General features: G+C 51.4%; 1 protein-coding gene across 6 annotated transcripts in view; it reads left to right on the top strand.

Moving 5' to 3' along the window:
- CSNK1G2 (casein kinase 1 gamma 2) overlaps positions 1 to 10,279 on the top strand; it is a 28,492-nt gene extending 18,213 nt beyond the window's left edge. The window contains exons 2-12 of one of the 6 annotated variants that reach the window (XM_082381809.1): positions 7,043 to 7,127; positions 7,412 to 7,447; positions 7,597 to 7,666; positions 7,745 to 7,893; positions 7,995 to 8,229; positions 8,295 to 8,380; positions 8,460 to 8,544; positions 8,646 to 8,794; positions 8,955 to 9,038; positions 9,121 to 9,227; positions 9,365 to 10,279. In XM_082381809.1, coding sequence (XP_082237935.1) covers positions 7,795 to 7,893; positions 7,995 to 8,229; positions 8,295 to 8,380; positions 8,460 to 8,544; positions 8,646 to 8,794; positions 8,955 to 9,038; positions 9,121 to 9,227; positions 9,365 to 9,419 — 900 coding nt within the window. In that variant the 5' untranslated portion in view covers positions 7,043 to 7,127; positions 7,412 to 7,447; positions 7,597 to 7,666; positions 7,745 to 7,794 and the 3' untranslated portion in view covers positions 9,420 to 10,279. Of the gene's footprint in view, positions 1 to 7,042; positions 7,128 to 7,406; positions 7,448 to 7,596; positions 7,894 to 7,994; positions 8,230 to 8,294; positions 8,381 to 8,459; positions 8,545 to 8,645; positions 8,795 to 8,954; positions 9,039 to 9,120; positions 9,228 to 9,364 lie in introns of all 6 variants that reach the window. The other 5 variants (XM_082381807.1, XM_082381808.1, XM_082381805.1 and 2 more) reach the window with 5 other exon arrangements.
- The last annotated feature ends 8,638 nt before the right edge of the window (positions 10,280 to 18,917 follow it).

Consider the following 18,917-nt stretch of genomic DNA (forward strand, 5'->3'; position numbering starts at 1 on the left):
GGAGGCGTGGGAGAGACGGGCGCCCTCCCCAGAGTGCGGGGCCCCGCGTGCCCAGCCCGACCTGCGCCGCACGGTGGCCGACTCCTCAGCTTCCCCTGACGGGGCTTCCGCGACCCAGCCCTGCTGCCCCATTAGCGTGTGCACGTATGTGTGCGCACATGCACACGCACGTCCCCCGGCCCAGTCCTGTCCTACAGCCTGGGGGTGCCCCTTGCGGTTTTGGGGACCCAGATGGCTGTGCTGGGTTCTGGCCTTGGCATTGGGAGCCGCAGCCTAAACAGCACAGGTCTGGGTAAACAGATGGTGGAGCATGCGCTGGGGACTGCGGGGGTAGCGGCTTTTGGCTTAAACGCTTTTTAAGAATCAAGGTTTGGTTGTTGCTCCCTACCTCAGTATGCGAAACCCGCGGTACAGAGGGCTGACTGTATTGGTGGTGCTGTGCGGCTTTATGTCAGGGGCTGGAGCAGCTGCAGATTTCGGTATCCTCTGGGGCTCCTGGAAGCCGAGGGGCAACTGTGTTCTTTCCTGCCAGGCTCCTCCTGCTCAGTGCATGTGGTTTTCTGGGCCTGCAGTTAGTCTCTGTTTGTTACTCTGCCCATTTGTATGACTGCACCCCGTTTTGTTCGTGCGTTCTCCTGCTCAGGGACATTTGACTGTGCCCAGATTTGGGGTGTTGTGAATAAAATTGCCCTGAGCACCCTTCTTCAAGTCTCGTGCACGAGTGTTTTCATCAAAGTGCTGGGTCACGTGTGCTTATGAGAAACTGCCAGGCTGGTTTCCAAAGCAGTCGTACCACTTTAAACTCCCGCGGGCAGCGTGTGAAGGTTCTCAGTATCCCACATCCTCATCAACACTTGGAGTTGTCAGGCTTTTCCATTTGGAGCGTGCTAGCGGGTGTGAAGTGGTGCCTCACTGTGGACTTTATTTGCATTTCCCTGATGACTACTGTTGACCACTGTTCTCCTATATATAGTATGTCTTGTCTTGTGCCTGTTTCAAAGATTTTCTTTTTATCTCTGGGTTCAGATTTTGATTCGGCCTTAATTTAGGTGTGGTTTTCTTTCTGTTTATCCTGCTTTGGGTTCATTGCGCTTCTAAGATATGTATATTAACACTCTTTTCTTAAATTTGGAAAAACTTTGCCATCATTACCTCAAATGTTCTTTCTGCCTCTGTTTCGTCTCTCATTCTCATACTCCAGTCACACATTAGGAGTGTTTGATGCTGTCCCACAGGTCCCTCAGTTTCCTCTCAGTTGTTTTTTTTTTTTTTTTTAATTTTTAAAAACATTTTATTATAGAAAACAATAAAAACAATAAAATACTCTGGTCCTTTCTCTCTCTCTTCTCCTTCTGGGACCCCTATAAGGCGAATGTTGTTGCGTTTAATGTTGTCCCAGAGGTCTCTTAGGCTGTCTTCATTTCTTTTCATTCTTTTTTCTTTATTCTGTTCCATGGCAGTGAATTCCACCATTCTGTCTTCCAGGTCACTTATCCGTTCTTCTGCCTCAGTTATTCTGCTATTGATTCCTTCTAGTGTAGTTTTCATTTCAGTTATTGTATTGTTCATCTCTGTTTGTTTGTTCTTTAATTCTTCTCGGTCTTTGTTAAACATTTCTTGCATCTTCTCGATCTTTGCCTCCATTCTTATTCCGAGGTCCTGGATCATCTTCACTATCATTATTCTGAATTCTTTTTCTGGAAGGTTGCCTATCTCCACTTCATTTAGTTGTTTTTCTGGGGTTTTATCTTGTTCCTTCATCTGGTACGTAGCCCTCTGCCTTTTCATCTTGTCTATCTTTCTGTGAATGTGGTTTTTGTTCCACAGGCTGCAGGATTGTAGTTCTTCTTGCTTCTGCTGTCTGCCCTCTGGTGGTTGAGGCTATCTAAGAGGCTTGATGGGAGGCTCTGGTGGTGGGTAGAGCTGACTGTTGCTGTGGTGGTCAGAGCTCAGTAAAACTTTAATCCACTTGACTGTTGATGGGTGGGGCTGGGTTCCCTCCCTGTTGGTTGTTTTGCCTGAGGCAACCCAACACTGGAGCCTACCTGGGCTCTTTGGTGGGGCTAATGACAGACTCTGGGAGGGCTCACGTCAAGGAGTACTTCCCAGAACTTCTGCTGCCAATGTCCTTGTCCCCACGGTGAAACAGAGCCACCCCCCGCCTCTGCTGGAGACCTTCCAACACTAGCAGGTAGGTCTGGTTCAGTCTCCCCCGGGGTCACTGCTCCTTCCCCTGGGTCCCGATGCGCACACTATTTTGTGTGCGCCCTCCAAGAGTGGGGTCTCTGTTTCCCCCAGTCCTGTCGAAGTCCTGCAATCAATTCCCACTAGGCTTCAAAGTCTGATTCTCTAGGAATTCCTCCTCCCGTTGCCGGACCCCCAGGTTGGGAAGCCTGACGTGGGGCTCAGAACCTTCACTCCAGTGGGTGGACTTCTGTGGTCCCTCTCAGTTTTTTTTTTCAGTCTCTTTTCTTTCTTCAGCCTGGATAGTTTTTATTGCCTTATTGTAAGCTCACCCTTGTTTTTTTCTGCAGCGTCCAATATATTATTTGATACATCCACTGAATTTTTCATTTGATAACACGGTATTTTTCACTTCCATTTGATTTCCTTATTCTGTTGAGATTTCCCATCTGCTTGTTCATTTTGCCCATCTTTTCCTTAAAATCCTCGAACATACTTGGAATAGCTTTTAAAAAAAATATATTTATTTATTTTACTTATTTATTTTTGGCTGCATTGGGTCTTAGTTGTGGCGCGTGGGATCTTTGTTGCAGTGCACAGGCTTCTCTCTAGTTGTGGCATGCAGGCTCCAGAGCTCATGGGCTCTGTAGTTGTGGCGCATGGGCTGTCTAGTTAAGGCGTGTGGGATTAGTTGCCTCGCGGCATGTGGGATCTTAGTTCCCTGACCAGGGATCGAACCCGCATCCCCTGCATTGGAAGGCAGATTCTTAACCACTGGACCACCAGGGAAGTCCCAGCTTTTTTTAAATTGAGGTATAGTTGATTTACAATGTTGTATTAATTTCTGCTGTACAGCAAAGTGATTCAGTTATACATATATTCTTTTTTAAATATTCTTTTTCATATTGGTTTATCATAGGATACTGAATATAGTTCTCTGTGCGATACAGTAGGACCTTGTTGTATCTGCTGACGTCTTAGCTAACATCTGCTAACCCCAATCTCCCACTCCATCCCTCCCCCAACCCCTCCTTCTTGGCAACCACCAGTCTGTCCTGTATGTCTGTGATTCTGTTTCATAGATAGACTCCACATATAAGTGCTATCATATGGTGTTTGTCTTTCTCTTTCTGACTTGCTTCACTTAATATGATAATCTCTAGGTCAATCCATGTTGCCACAAATGGTATTATTTCATTCTTTTTATGGCTGAGTAGTATTCCAGTGTGTGTGTGTGTGTTTGTGTGTGTGTGTGTGTGTGTACACCACATCTTTTTTCTCCATTCCTCTGTTGATGGACATTTAGGTTGTTTCCATGTCTTGACTGTTGTAAATAATGCTGCTAATGAACACAGGGGTTCTTGTATCTTTTTGGATTAGAGATTTGTCTGGATATGTGCCCAGGAGTGGGATTGCTGGATCATATGGTAATTCTCTTTTTAGTTTTCTGAGGAACCTCCATACTGTCTTCCACAGTGGCTGCACCAATTTACATTCCCACCAACAGTGCAGGAGCGTTCCCTTTTGCAGTAGCTGTTTTAAATGCAGTGTCAGTGGTGCCTTTGATGCTGTTTTTCCTTCTTGCAGTGCTGTTCCTTTTTTCACATGTCTAGTGATGTTTTATTGTGTGTTGGACAATGTGGGTGCCACACATGAGGTCTGGATCATGCTTCATCCTGGTGACTCATCTTGACCCCATCAGGGACTGTTTTTCAGCTTTGATAGGGTGGGTGGTGAGCAGGCATTACTCAAGGGCTGGAGTTGCCCCCTCCCAGAGTGTGGGCTTTCCGGGTTCTCAGCCAAATGTCCGGGGAGTTCAGGGCGGCCTCCGTGCTCTGGATGGTGGAGGCTCCAGCGTCTTCCTGCCCTGTGCAGCCCCAGCATCTGCCTTCTGCTCCTGACCCCCCGGAGGCGTTCTCTGTCAGGCCTTGCAGACTCTCCCACTTTTCACACCTGCTGCTGAGCTGGCTGTTGGTGAGGCTCAGAGCCTGGAGCACCGAGGTCCCCGGGAAACTGTAAATCCAGACTTCAGACGCCCGCGTGCACGTGCGCACACACACGCTCACCTTAAACTCAGCTGGACTCCGGGACTTTGGCTTCCCCACGTGCACAGTCAAAACAGGAGGTTTCTTGACCAAGACACAGAATAAGATGACCAGTTACCAGAAAGGATCAGTTAGACATCATCAAAGTTTAAATATCCAAAAATGTTGTTAAGAGCACGAGTAGGGGGACTTCCCTGGTGGCACAGTGGTTAAGAATCCGCCTGCCAATGCAGGGGACACGGGTTCAAGCCCTGGTCCGGGAAGATCCCACATGCCACGGAGAAACTAAGCCCATGCGCCACAACTACTGAGCCTGCATGCCACAACTACTGAAGCCCGCGTGTCTAGAACCCGAGCTCCGCAACAAGAGAAGCCACTGCAGTGAGAAGCCTGGGCACTGCAACGAAGAGTAGCCCCCGCTCACTGCAACTAGAGAAGGCCCGCACACAGCAACGAAGACCCAAAGCAGTCAAAAATAAGTAAAATTAAATTAAAAAAAAAAAAAGCGTGAGTAGGCGAGCCACAGACTGGGAGGTGCTATTTGCTGAGCACCATTGGACAAAGTGCTGGTACCCAGGACGCAGGAGAAGACAACAGCTTGGTCAGTAATAAAAAAACAGGTGCTGCGATTAAAACTGGGCAAGAGATCTGAACAGACACCTCCCAGAAGCAGACGGATAAGCGGCTGGGGGGCGTGGAGGGCGCCTCGCCTTGTTGGCCCCGGACAGGACTTCTGCTCCGTGTGCAGCACAAGCCAGCAAACCTGCCCGAGAAGTGACCCGACCCTCGCGGGAAGGCCCGTGCGCAGCGTTCAGTAACGCACACTGGAGACGGGCCAGGTGTGTCCGTGCTGCGGCGGACGCGCCCGGGCAGGAAGGCAGAGCGAGCCGCGTCATGCGTGTGCAGGGAACCCCAAGGAGCAGGGAGCACGTGCGGTGGTTCCGCCTCTCGGGAGGTGAGGTGGCGGTGACGCGCTCTGTCCTCACGGGATCGGGGTGGCACAGGAGCACGCATTTGCCAGAGCTCATCAGATGCTGTGCATCTGATGTTTCCCAGGTAAATGCCTCCTCCCAAGGGAAAGCCAAGCACTAAGTACAAATCGAAGTTGATCTGCAGGCTGCAGTGTTTAGGGGGCAGGGTACTGAGGTCTGCAACTTCCAGATGCGTCTGAAAATGAGAAGAACAGGTGAGAGCTGCGCGGCCGTGTGACCCAGGCAGCCGGGGCGTGGGGCTCCCTGCACACAGCCCTTCCCGCTTTTCTGAATGTGTGAAACTTCATAATAAAATGTTGAGGGGACGCACGAGAGGCATGCCTGTTATTTAATGAAAATGAGAACGAGGACTAGATGGGCGCTTTCTTTCTCTGCCGCTGGGTGCCTTTTACTCGTAGTAACTGAGGGAGTGGAATCTGCAGGAGGGACCCCTGTGGGCACCCCCTCCGGACGGTGGCAGTGAACGGAGCAGAGGAAGAAAGCTGGGAGAGGAAGAAACACAGCTGTGACCTGTCTCGGAAGGCTTGATTGTCCACGTGCGGAGGCCAGAGTAGTCTTTCAGTAAACAATTAGAAAGGAATGAGTTTAGTAAGGCTGCTGCATATACCAACACAGATCAACTGTATTTCTCTGTTGGAGCAACGATTGGGAGATAAAAATTTAAGAATAGTCCCGATCGTGTAAGAGCACCAAAACCCATCAGGTGCCTCCAGAATAAATCTAACAAAGGCTGCACACTCTCTCTACACTGAGCACTAAGAACATCGCTGAGAGAAGTTAACTCTGGAGACGTGGACGGGATGGTTTTCTGCAGACTCGGGGCCACCCTTGCAGGTGTCTGGGGACCAGCTGACTCTATAGACTGGGATGGAAACCAAGGCCCTGGAGGAGCTGAGGCTGAGCTGAAGACTCTAGGCCAGGCACCACAGTGATGAGACACCCGGGATGGGCAGGGACCCGGGGGACTGACTGACAGGCCTGCGGGCCCCCGACCTCGGCTCGTGGGGTCGTACACACCGGTGTCTTGGCCACCCGTGGGTGGGGCGGAACGGCCTGGTGCAGCTGTCTCCCAGATCGTCCCACTGCAGTGGGATGGAGAGGAGGCTGAGGCCTCTCCCCACACTGGATCCTCTCAGAAATAAGATGCAGCAGCACGGCGCTTCGGGCGTGAGGTCGCCTGGAGGGGCAGCGCACCGTGGGGCTGAGTCGGGGCTGAGGACCTGGAAAGGTGGGAGGGGCGGAGAGGGTGGAGCGGTGTACGCAGCGCTCACTGTGTGTGCAGACGGCGCCCAGGGGCTGGGGCCACACTCTCTGGGGCTCAGCCAGTGGTAGGAACTGTAGCAGGTGAAAAGCTGAGCTCCGCTGGGTTCTGGAGCTTGTGTTTTTGCAGTTTCGTGAGGTTGAGCACCGTGGCTTGTTCTCCGTGGGCACCTGGAGGTCCAGGTGGGCCAGCGATGGGCCGCGGGAGACGTCCTGCCCCAGGCATGTCTGTCTAAGCTGAGGACGCAGGTTACACTCCCTCCTGATGGGTTCCTGGCCGGGGCCCCTGCTTCACAGCGAGGGGGCGGGGCTTGTCCATCGGACGTGTACAGCTCAAGGCCGGAGTTCCTGGCGTTAAGGAATGGGGGGGCGCCCTCGGGGGTCCCTAGAGGCCGGAGCGGTGAGCGCAGGTCAGGCGGCGGGGGGGCCTCACAGAGCGTCTGGGGACGGTGGGGAGGGTGTGTGGGAGGGGTGTGATGTCTCCTCCAGGTTCCCTGCGGCTGGAGCTGAAGAAAGGCCTTGGGGTCACCAGGACTCTTTGTTGTGTTTTCACTTTTTTAGATGGGAGAAGTTGGAGCGCGTTGGCGTGCTGGCGGGAAGGATCCCGCAGAGGACTTGGGAGCAGCCCCGAGTGGGCGGAGGCAGGGTTGGCCTGGGGGGCGGTGCTGGAGGAGAGGGCAGGACAGCAGGGAGGGGGCCCAGGAGATGAGGGTGCGGGGGCAGATGGGGGTTCCCACGGCTGGTGGGAGTACCTTGCGAGCCCGGGAGGGATGGGCCCATCCTTTTCCCTTCCAGGTCCGGGAGGGATGGGCCACGCTCAAGGAGGGCTGCCGTGGAACAGGAGGTGCCCCTTGGAGGGGTGGGTCGTGAGCGGTCTCCTGTGTGCTGGGGGTCCTGCCGACCTGACGTGCCTCTCCTCCCACAGGAAAGAATCTCTATACAAATGAATACGTAGCTATCAAATTGGTGAGTCCGGGCCCTGCCCCCTGCCCCCAGTCCCCAGCCCGGGCCGGGCCGGCCCCTTGCCGGCCCCCAGCAGAGGCTGTCCCCACGGGCCGGGAGGAGGGCAGGACCGCGCCCTGAGTGACATCCATGCGTCCCCTCGTTCCTCCCAGGAGCCCATCAAGTCCCGGGCGCCACAGCTGCACCTGGAGTACCGCTTCTACAAGCAGCTCAGCGCCGCAGGTACCCCGGGGCCGGGTGTGGGAGCGCGGGGGGAGCCCGCCCGGGCGTCGCGTGAGTCTGTGTGTCCTCCGCCCGCAGAGGGCGTCCCTCAGGTCTACTACTTCGGCCCGTGCGGGAAGTACAATGCCATGGTGCTGGAGCTGCTCGGACCCAGCCTGGAGGACCTGTTCGACTTGTGCGACCGCACGTTCACGCTCAAGACGGTGCTCATGATCGCTATCCAGCTGGTGCGGGCCGTGGGAGGGCGAGGGGGCCGGGCGCTGTGGGGCGGCAGAGGGAAGGTGGGCAGGGCGGAGGGAGCCCGCTGAGGCCCGCCCGCCGCCCGCAGATCACGCGCATGGAGTACGTGCACACCAAGAGCCTCATCTACCGCGACGTGAAGCCCGAGAACTTCCTGGTGGGGCGGCCGGGCACCAAGCGGCAGCACTCCATCCACATCATCGACTTCGGCCTGGCCAAGGAGTACATCGACCCCGAGACCAAGAAGCACATCCCGTACCGCGAGCACAAGAGCCTGACGGGCACGGCGCGCTACATGAGCATCAACACGCACCTGGGCAAGGGTGAGCGGCGCGCGGGGTGGGCGGGGGGGCGCGAGGGCCGCGCTGACCTGCCGTCCCCCCCGCAGAGCAGAGCCGCCGTGATGACCTGGAGGCGCTGGGCCACATGTTCATGTACTTCCTGCGCGGCAGCCTGCCCTGGCAGGGGCTCAAGGTGGGCGCGCCGGGGCCGGGGCGGGGCTGGGGGGCCTCCCGCAGGCGGCGCCTCGGTGCCGACCGCGCTCTCCCTGCAGGCCGACACGCTCAAGGAGCGCTACCAGAAGATCGGGGACACCAAGCGGGCCACGCCCATCGAGGTGCTCTGTGAGAGCTTCCCAGGTGAGGGTCTGCCCCCCGGCCCCCGCGCTCCCCGCAGACCCCCTGCCCAGTGCCGCCCGCCCCCGCTCCTCCACGCCCCCCAGCCCTGTCGCTGTCCGCAGAGGAGATGGCCACGTACCTTCGCTACGTGCGGCGCCTGGACTTCTTTGAGAAGCCAGACTACGACTACCTGCGCAAGCTCTTCACCGACCTCTTTGACCGCAGCGGCTTCGTGTTCGACTACGAGTACGACTGGGCCGGGAAGCCCCTGGTACGTGGCGGGGGAGGGCTGGCGCTGGAGGGGCCCCTGGCGCGTGGGGGCAGCTGGCAAGGACCCTGAAGCCCCTGTGCTCGGGGGCGGGGGTGGCTGGCACGTGACGAGGGGGCGGGGGGTAGCTGCCGGGCCTCAGCCGCATCCTGCCCCCTTGCAGCCCACGCCCATCGGCACGGTCCACACCGACCTGCCCTCGCAGCCTCAGGTTCGGGAAAAAGCCCTGCTATACAGCAAAAACCAGGTGAGGGGCCGGCCGAGGACCCCAGCAGCGTGGGGGGGGCCAAGCAGGGCCTACAGGACTCCCCTGCCCCTCTTGCCCGCAGGCACTGAACTCCACGAACGGGGAGCTGAACGCCGACGACCCCACCGCTGGCCACTCCAGCGCCCCCATCACGGCCCCCGCGGAGGTGGAGGTGGCCGACGACGCCAAGTACGGCTCCCGCGGTCGCGGGGGGCTGGGACTCCCTGGGCCCCCCCTCGTGCCCGTTTCCCCCATCCCCTTCTCCTCCAGCCTGCACCCCCTTTCGCAGCCTGCGCCGCCTCCTAGCCTGTGCCCGCCCCTTCCAGGTGCTGCTGTTTCTTCAAGAGGAGGAAGAGAAAATCTCTGCAGCGACACAAGTGACCCCGGGGCAGTGGCCTCTGAAGCCTCCCGCTGCAGCCCCTCGGGGCCCGCTTGTCCACGGCCGCGTGGCCACCGCCGGACGCAGACTGCAGGCCCGGCAGAGCTGCCGGCCCCCGCGTGGGGTCACTTCCTTCACGTAAGACTTTGGCCGAGATTTCTACACCTGTGTCTAGTCCTCCCCTCCGAGAGCATTAACTATTTAAAACAAGGAAGAGAGAAAACCACAGCGGCCGCCCTGCCTTGTGCCCCTGCGCGTCTGCTGAGTGAGTAGCGTGGCCGCCTCCGTCCAGCCCGCCGCTCACCCGTTAGTGTCATAAAGTGCAGCTTGTCTCCCTCGATCCAAAGGCCGTTTTCTCGAGGGGGCGCTGCGGGGCGTTGCTGCCAGGGGTGAGCCCGCCCTGGGCCTCCCCAGACCAAAGGGGAAGGCGGGATGGGAGCGGCCCCCAACCAAAATGCTGCACCAAAGCCTAGGCCGGCGGGCGCGGCCCGCGGGGGTCCTGCGCACCTGCTCGTGGAGCCGCCGGCCTGGAACTCGGGGTGGCTACCGCGTGGCCCGTGGGCGGCGCGTGCCCGCAGGCTCCTTGTGTCGCTCTGCGCTGCCGGCCGAGCCGTGGAGACAAGCGCCTTAAAGCCCATCCGAGCCCCGCAGGTGCGTGCGGAGCGGGCAGCCCGTCGATGCGGCCCCTGTGGTCCCCTGGGGCCCGCGTGCTGAGGGCAGAGCAACTGGGGGCGCCCCGCGTGTGCGTCTAGGTCTTGCTTTACAAAAAGTGTACAGAAATGGCAATTCCGTTTCTCTGATGCTTCCTGGAAGCCATAGAACTTAGGGGCTTTTTTAAAAAAATAAAGGAAAATGAAACCAATTCCAAGCGTGGTGTCCAGTCTTTCCAAGGGGCTTGGCTGAGGCAAGCAGCAGCTCAGATAGCCAAGTCCCTGGGAAGGGACAGGCTAGGAGGCAGGACAACTTGGGGAAGGAGCCAGGGAGTGGCAGCCCCCTTGCTCAGGAGAAATGAACGGTCGGAAACAAGGTAACAGAACTGAAGTGAATGTGAGAACCGGGTTTGGGACTTCCCTGGTGGCGCAGTGGTTAAGAATCCGCCTGCCAATGCAGGGGGACACAGGTTCGAGCCCTGGCCCAGGAAGATCCCACATGCTACGGAGCAACTAAGCCCGCGTGCCACAACTACTGAGCCTGTGCGTCTGGAACCTGTGCCCTGCAACAAGAGGAGCCACCGCAGTGAGAAGCCTGCACACCGCAATGAAGACCCAACGCAGCCAAAAAAAAAAAAAAAAGAACCAGGTTTGGTCTACTTGGCGCTGGTGGAAAAAAGAGCCATTGAAGTAAATCACAGTGAAAACAGCAGACACGGGAGCTAAAGGACAGGCTCCTTGCCTTTGTCTGCACAAGTCCATCTGAAACCCTAACCCTAAGCCTTCCCTTCCAGGAGCGAAAAGGTACCAGCTATATGTGAATGGTTAGGTCTTGAGTGAACCCAGCAGCACAAAGTGGGAAGCCCTGTGACGGCGTCACAGTCACTGTGGATGCGGCTGAGGAAAAATGACCTTGGTGGCTACGGACTGATTGTTTATGTCCCCCAGCATTCAGATGGTGCTGCCAGACCCTCAGTGGGGGCAGTGTTAGGAGGCATGGGGCCTTCATGATGGGACTAGGGTCCTTGTAAGGAGAGGAAGAGAGACCAGAGCTCTCTGTGCCGGGTGAGGATGCAGCGGGAAGGTGGCCGTCTGCAGGCCGGGACGCGGGCCCTCACCAGGAACCAGCCACACCGATCTCGGACTCCAGCCTCCAGGAGAGTGAGGAATACCATCTGTGGTTTCAGCCTGTGTTGTTCTGTTACAGCAGCATCAGCTAAGAAAGCACAACAGCAGCAGTTCTTGAAACAGTTTCACAAGGATTCCAGGTAGTTGAAAACGATGGTAGCCCACCGTCTGTCCCAAACAACACAGAACCACTGGGAGGAATGCCTGCTGTGTGCAGCGTCCTGCCCGCACTTCCAAAGTAAGTAACACCACCAACTCCCCCGTGGGAGCCTGGCCTCCCGCCCACCCCTGCCTCTCTGCCGGGCCGTGTGGGAGCATCAGCAGGGGGCAGCCAGCCAGGTGGGCAGAAGCCAAAAGGCAGAGGTTCAGAGCACAACCTGAACATGTCCCGTGCCCCAGCCAGGAACCCCAGCCTCCCCAGGAGAGAGCATGAGGTCGGAGAAGGGCAAGACTGTCCCAACGGCGTCGGAAGATACGAAACCATCTTGGATCAGAAATTCAAGAACGAGGGACGGACACAGACAAAAACCAGACTTGGAAATGGCTGATCCAATTCTGGAAGGAAATGAAAGAACAAATGATTTTAGAAACGAAGGATAAACTGTAAGGTGCCCGAGGCTCCAGGGAAGATCTGAGAAAAGGCCTGGGAAGCAGAACAAGACGGTGAAGAGTTGACGCAGTTGCTGACGCAGGAGATGGTGGCCGAGTGAGTGTCGGTCTCAGAGTCTGAAGGAGATCAGAGCGGGTATTTAAAGCTGTTGCTGGGAGTTCCCTGGTGGTCTAGTGGTTAGGACTCCGCACTTTCACTGCTGTGGCCGGAGCTCAATCCCTGGTCGGGGAACCGAGATCCCGCCAGCCACGCAGCGCAGCCAAAAAATAAAAAATAAAGCTGCTGCTGAAGGGGACTTTCCAGGTAGAGCCCGGAATCTCCACCATGACTGTGGGAGACAGTCACCCACAAGGCACATCCTCACAAGGATGTGGGACGTCCTTGCGAGGACGTGCAAGGGGACGGCCGTGATTGGGGCCTGCAGGCAGAGAGGTAGAATCACGCACCGAGGCCCGAGAACTCGGCAGCTCAGCCTTTTCAGAAGCTGGTGGAACGAGCCTGAGCTGAGGCTTCCACGTGCTGCCAGGGTATCCCTCCAGCACCGAGGCCTCGGAAGGCCAGTGCTGCCCGGCCCGGGATGGATGGGTAGAGGCCACCTCTGTGTTGTGGGGAGGTGGAAATGGCGCAGCTGGGAGAGCAGGCGGAGAGGAGGCCAGGCCAGCCCTCTGGCGGTGACAGAGCCAGAGGGGTCAGCTCACGTGGCGGTTTTCGTTATAAACGGAATGAACGCAGAAGAGAGGGGCACCTGTGTGATGTTGGCCTATTCCCACTTACCCCCACTTGTGCTATTTTTGCCATTTATTTTACTTCTGACATATAAGCCCGCAATTCCCTGTCATTGTATACGGTCAAGTCTTTCAAATACATTTTTAAAATAAATTAATTTATTTTATTTATTTTATTTTCGGCTGCATTGGGTCTTCGTTGCTGTGCGCGGGCTCTCTCTAGTTGTGGCTCGCGAGCCCTAGAGTGCAGGCTCAGTAGTTGTGGCGCACGGGCTAAGTTGCTCCGCGGCACGTGGGATCTTCCCGGGCCGGGGCTCGAACCCGTGTCCCCTGCATTGGCAGGTGGATTCTTAACCACTGCGCTACCAGGGAAGCCCCTCAAATACATTCTTAAAAAGAGTTTTGTATGTTCACCCACGTGGTCACGCTTCCCACTGCTCTTTGTTTCATCTGCTGACCCACCAGAGGTTCCATCTGAGATCCTTTCCTTTCGGCCTGAAGAGCTCCCTTTAATATGTCTTGTGGTGCGGGTTTACTGGCAACAAATTCTCCCAGCTTTTAGTGGCCTAAAAATATCTTTATTTCGCCTACATTAGCAGAACGTATTTTCAGTGGGAATGGGATTCTGCGTTGGCAGGTGGTTTGGGATTGACTTTCTTGCCTCAGCATTTTAGAGATGCTGTTCTGTTGTTCCTGACGAGAGGTGAGCTGGCACTGTTAACCCCTTCAAAGGAATGTGTCTTTTGTCTGGCTGCTTTTTTTTTTAAATTTATTTTTGGCTGCGTTGGGTCTTTGTTGCTCTGCGCGGGCTTTCTCTACTTGCGGCGAGCGGGGGCTACTCTGTTGCGGTGCACGGGCTTCTCGTTGCAGTGGCTTCTCTTGTTGCGGAGCACGGGCTCTAGGTGCACAGGTTTCAGTAGTTGTGTGTGGGCTCAGTAGTTGTGGCTCACGGGCTCAGTTGCTCCGCGTCATGTGGGATCTTCTCGGACCAGGGCTCGAACCAGTGTCCCCTGCAGTGGCAGGCGGATTCTTAACCACTGCGCCGCCAGGGAAGCCCTGCTTTTTATATTTTGAAGTTATTTGACTCTGATGGGTGTTTTTGTTTGTTTGTTTGTTTGTTTAAAGTATAGTTGATTTACAATGTTGTGTTAGTTTCGGGTATATAGCAAAGTGATCAAATTTTATATATATATATATGTATATATATATGTGTGTGTGTATTCTTTTTCAGATTGTTTTCCATTATAGTTTGTTACAAGATATTGAATATAGTTCTCAGGGCTATACAGTAGGTTCTTGTTGTTTATTATATGTATAGTAGTGTGTTTCTGTTAATCCCGAACTCCTAATTTATCCCTTCCTCCCATCCTCTTTGGTAACTTTTAACTTTGTTTTCTGTGTCTGTGAGTCTGTTTCTGTTTTGTAAATATGTTAATTTGTATTATTTTTTATATTCCACATATAAGTGATATCATATGGTATTTGTCTTTGTCTGACTTACTTTACTTAGTATGATAATCTCTAGGTCCATCCATGTTGCGGCAAATGGCATTATTTCATTCTTTTTTATGGCTGAGTAGTATTCCATGTATATATGTACCACATCTTCTTTATCCATTACTCTGTCGATGGACATTTAGGTTGCTTCCGTGTCTTGGCTATTGTAAATAGTCCTGCTATGAACACTGGGGTGCGTGTATCTTTTCGAATTAGAGTTTTGTCTGGATATATGCCCAGTAATGGGATTGCTGGATCATATGGTAGTTCTATTTTTAGTTTTCTGAGGAACCTCCATACTGTTCTCCATAGTGGCTGCACCAATTTACATTCCCACCAACAGTGTAGGAGGGTTCCCTTTTCTCCACACCCTCTCCAGCATTTATTATTTGTAGACTTTTTAATGATGGCCATTCTGACTGGTGTGAGGTGATTCCTCATTGTAGTTTTGATTTGTGATATATGTTTCTATACATATATATGTATATAAATAGATATATGTGTATTTATACTGTATGCAGATTAGGAACGATCCTGAACTGAATGATATTGTGGTTATAATATACCAGAAAAAAATGTATATATCATATTTTCTTTGTCTATTCATCCATCAAGGGACACTTAGGTTGTTTCCATGTCTTGGCTATTGTGAATAATGCTGCCGTGAACATGGGGGGTGCATATATCTCTTCAAGATACCTGATTTCATTTCCTTTGGATATATATCCAGAAGTGGGACTGCTGAATCATATGGGAATTCTATTTTGAATTGTTTGCAGAACCGTCATGCTGTTTTCCATTGTGGCTGTATCTATATATGATTTCTGTAGTGAATCTGTTCTTTTTCTAGTTTTATTTTTAACCATCTAAAGTTATGGTCTGCCGCAACAGTATCCTAACCAGAAACTGAACCCCTTTTATTATCTCTTTCATGTCTGTAGGATCTGTAGTGGTGTCCCCCTTCTCATTTTTTTTTAAAGGGAACTTTATATTTATTTATTTATTTATTTATTTATTTATTTATTTATTTATTTATCGCTGCGTTGGGTCTTTGTTGCTGCGCGCGGGCTTTCTTTAGTTGCAGCGAGTGGGGGCTGCTCTTCATTGCAGTATGTGGGCTTCTCATTGCGGTGGCTTCTCTTGTTGTGGAGCACGGGCTCTAGGGCACACAGGCTTCAGTAGTTGTGGCAGGAGGGCTCAGTAGTTGTGGCGCATGGGCTTAGTTGCTCTGCGGCACGTGGGATCTTCCCGGACCAGGGCTCGAACCCGTGTCCCCTGCAGTGGCAGGTGGATTCTTAACCACTGCACCACGAGGGAAGCCCCCGCTTCTCATGTTTGGTGTTAGTCATGTGTTTTCTCTTTAAAAACAAACATACAGAAACGTTTGCTATTGTTTTATCAAAGGACCAAAGGTTTCTTTGTATTTCATTCGTTTTCTGCTTCATTTTTGGCCTCATTATTTTGTTATTTCTCCTGTTTCGGGTTGAACTTGCTGTTAATTCTCTAGTGTCTTAAGATGAAACCTGAGACCATGGATTTTAAACCTCTCTTCTTGGGAATACCCTGGCGGTGCAGTGGTTAGGACTTGGCGCTTTCACTGAGGGACCCAGGTTAAATCGCTGGTCAGGGAACTAAGATCCTGCAAGCTGTGTGGTGCAGCCAAAAAATTAATGATAATAAATAAGTAAAATAAACCTTTCTTCTTTTCCAACCTATGCATAAAGTATAAGTGTTCCCCTCAGTTCTGCTTTAGCAGGATCTTCAAATTTTGGTGTATTATAAGCACCATCATTCAGTTCAAAGTAGTTCTTAATTTCCATATGGTTTCTATTTTAGCCTATGTTTATGTCAAGGAGTTAATTACCAAACATTTGGGGATTTCTTGTTGTTATCCTATGATTGATTCTAGTTTGATTCCATTTTAGCCAGAGAACATGCTCTGCAGGAGATAAATTATTCTTAAACCTGCATTACGGTACAGAATATTACCTATTGTGGTCATTGTTTCCTGTGCACTTGATAAGAACCTGTGTTCTGCAGTTGCTGGGAGTAGTGTTCTGTGTATGTCCACTAGGCAAGTCTGCTGTTTGTGTTGTTCAGATCTAAATGATCCTTCCTGATTTCTTCTGTCATTTATAGAGAGCTGTGTGATGGTGTCCATCTCCAACTATGAATATAGATTTGGCTATTTTTCAATTTTTTCCTGTCAATTCTTTTTTTTAATATATTTTTTAAAATATTGGGGCTTCCCTGGTGGTGCAGTGGTTGAGAGTCTGCCTGCCAATGCAGGGGACACGGGTTCGAGCCCTGGTCTGGGAGGATCCCACATGCCACGGAGCAACTAAGCCCGTGAGCCACAGCTACTGAGCCTGCGCGTCTGGAGCCTGTGCTCCACAACAAGAGAGGCCGCGATAGTGAGAGGCCCGCGCACCGCGATGAAGGGCGGCCCCCACTTGCCGCAACTGGAGAAAGCCCTCGCACAGAAACGAAGACCCAACACAGCCAAAAATAAATAAATTTAAAAAAATAAATAAATAAAATAAAAACCTACCCAGATTCTCAGCCTTCACCATGGTGTTTAGACCTGATTTCATTTAAAAAAAAAAAAAAAAAATTTATTTATTTATTTGGCTGCACCGGGTCTTAGTTGCAGCACACGGGATCTTTAGTTGTGGCATGCAGGATCTAGACCAGGGATTGAACCCGGGCCCACTGCATTGGGAGCGTGGAGTCATTTTTTTTAAAATTTTTAAAATTTTTTAAATTTTTTAAATTTTTTAAAATTATTATTATTATTTTTTAAATTTTATTTATTTTTGGCTGCATTGGGTCTTCGTTGCATGGAGTCTTCTTCATTATTCCTCTTCCCCTCCGCTGGGACTCCACTGACAGACGTCAGGCCCTTTGACTGTGTCCCCTGTCCCTTATGGTCTGTTTCATTTTCCCATTCTTATTACTTTTTACTTTTCTTCACCTTGGACATTTCTTATTGCCCTATCTTCTGTGGTATCCAGTCTACTGTTGCTCCTAGCCGCCAATATTTTCATTACAGATACTGTATTTTTCAGTGCTAGACTGTCAAATATAGATATGTTCCAGCTCTTGAATTTTGTTATTTTTTCTTATTTATTCATTTAATTTTTTTTTACATTGGAGTATAGTTAATTTACAATGTTGTGTTTTAGGTGTACAGCAAAATGACTCAGTTATACATGTATCTATTCTTTTCCCACTTAGGTTATTACAGACTACTGATTAGAGTTCCTTGTGCTATACAGTAGGTCCTTGTTGGTTATCTGTTTTATGTCTAGTAGTGTGTATATGTTAATCCCAACCTCCTAATTTATCCCTCCCCCCACCTTTCCCCTTTGGTAACCATAAGTTTGTTTTCTAAGTCTGTGAGTCTGTTTCTGTTTTGTAAATAAGTTCATTTGTATCATTTTTTAGATTCCACATATAAGTGATATCATATGATATTAGTCTTTTCTGTCTGACTTCACTTAGTATGAGAATCTCTCGGTCCATCCATGTTGCTGCAAATGGCATTATTTCATTCTTTTTTATGGCTGAGTAGTATTCCATTGTATGTATGAACTGCATCTTCTTTATGCATTCATCTGTCAGTGGACATTTAGGTTGCTTCTATGTCTTGCCTATTGTGAATAGTGCTGCTATGAACACTGGGGTGCATGTATCTTTTTGAATTATGGTTTTTCTCTGGATATATGGCCAGGTGTGGGATTGCTGGATCACATGGTAGCTCTTTTTTTAGTTGTTTTAGGAACCTCCATACTGTTCTCCATAGTGGCTGCACCAATTTTCATTCCCACTAACAGTGGAGGAGGGTTCCCTTTTCTCCACACCCTCCCCAGCATTTATTGTTTGTAGACGTTTTTTTAATTAATTAATTTTATTTTTGGCTGCGTTGGGTCTTCATTGCTGTGTGCGGGCTTTTTCTCTAGTTACAGTGAGTGGGGGCTACTCTTCGGTGCGGTGTGCAGGCTTCTTACTGCAGTGGCTTCTCTTGTCACGGAGTATGGGCTCTAGGCGCATGGGCTTCACTAGTTGTGGCACGTGGGCTCAGTAGTTGTGGCTCGTGGGCCCTAGAGCGCAGGCTCAGTAGTTGTGGCTTGCGGGCTGTAGAGTGCAGGCTCAGTAGTTGTGGCGCACAGGCTTCGTTGCTCCGCGGCATGTGGGATCTTCCCGGGCCAGGGTTCGAACCCGTGTGCCCTGCATTGGCAGGCGGATTCTTAACCACTGCGCCACCAGGGAAGTCCCTGTTTGTAGACTTTTTGATGATGGCTATTCTGACTGATGTGAGGTGATACCTCGTATTATAGTTTTGATTTGCATTTCTCTAGCAGTTAGTGATGTTGAGCATCTTTTCACGTGCTTTTTGACCATCTGTATGTCTTCTCTGGAGAAATGGCAATTTAGATCTTCTGCCCATTTTTCGATTGGGTTTTTTGGTTTTTTTGATATTGAGCTGCATGAGCTGTTTGTATATGTTGGAGATTAATCCCTTGTAGGTCGCATCGTTTGCAAATGTTTTTTCCCATTTCTTAGGTTGTCTTTTTGTTTTGTTTATGGTTTCCTTTGCAGTTCAAAAGCTTTTAAGTTTAGTTAGGTCCCATTTGTTTATTTTTGTTTTTATTTTCATTACTCTAGGAGGTGAATCCAAAAAGACATTGCTGCATCCAAAAAGACATTGCTACAATTTATGTCAAAGAGTGTTCTGCTTGTTGAAATTATTATTACATCTATTTTGTCCATTTTTCTACTGTCTTGAATATATGAATTCTCTGATAACTCCAATTTCTTTTATTTTTTTTGAAGTATAGTTGATTTACTGTGTTCTGTTAGTTTCAGGTATACAGCGAAGTGATCCAG

The sequence above is a fragment of the Balaenoptera borealis genome (genome assembly GCF_965194805.1).
Source record: "Balaenoptera borealis genome assembly, chromosome: 2".
Taxonomy (NCBI): domain Eukaryota; kingdom Metazoa; phylum Chordata; class Mammalia; order Artiodactyla; family Balaenopteridae; genus Balaenoptera; species Balaenoptera borealis.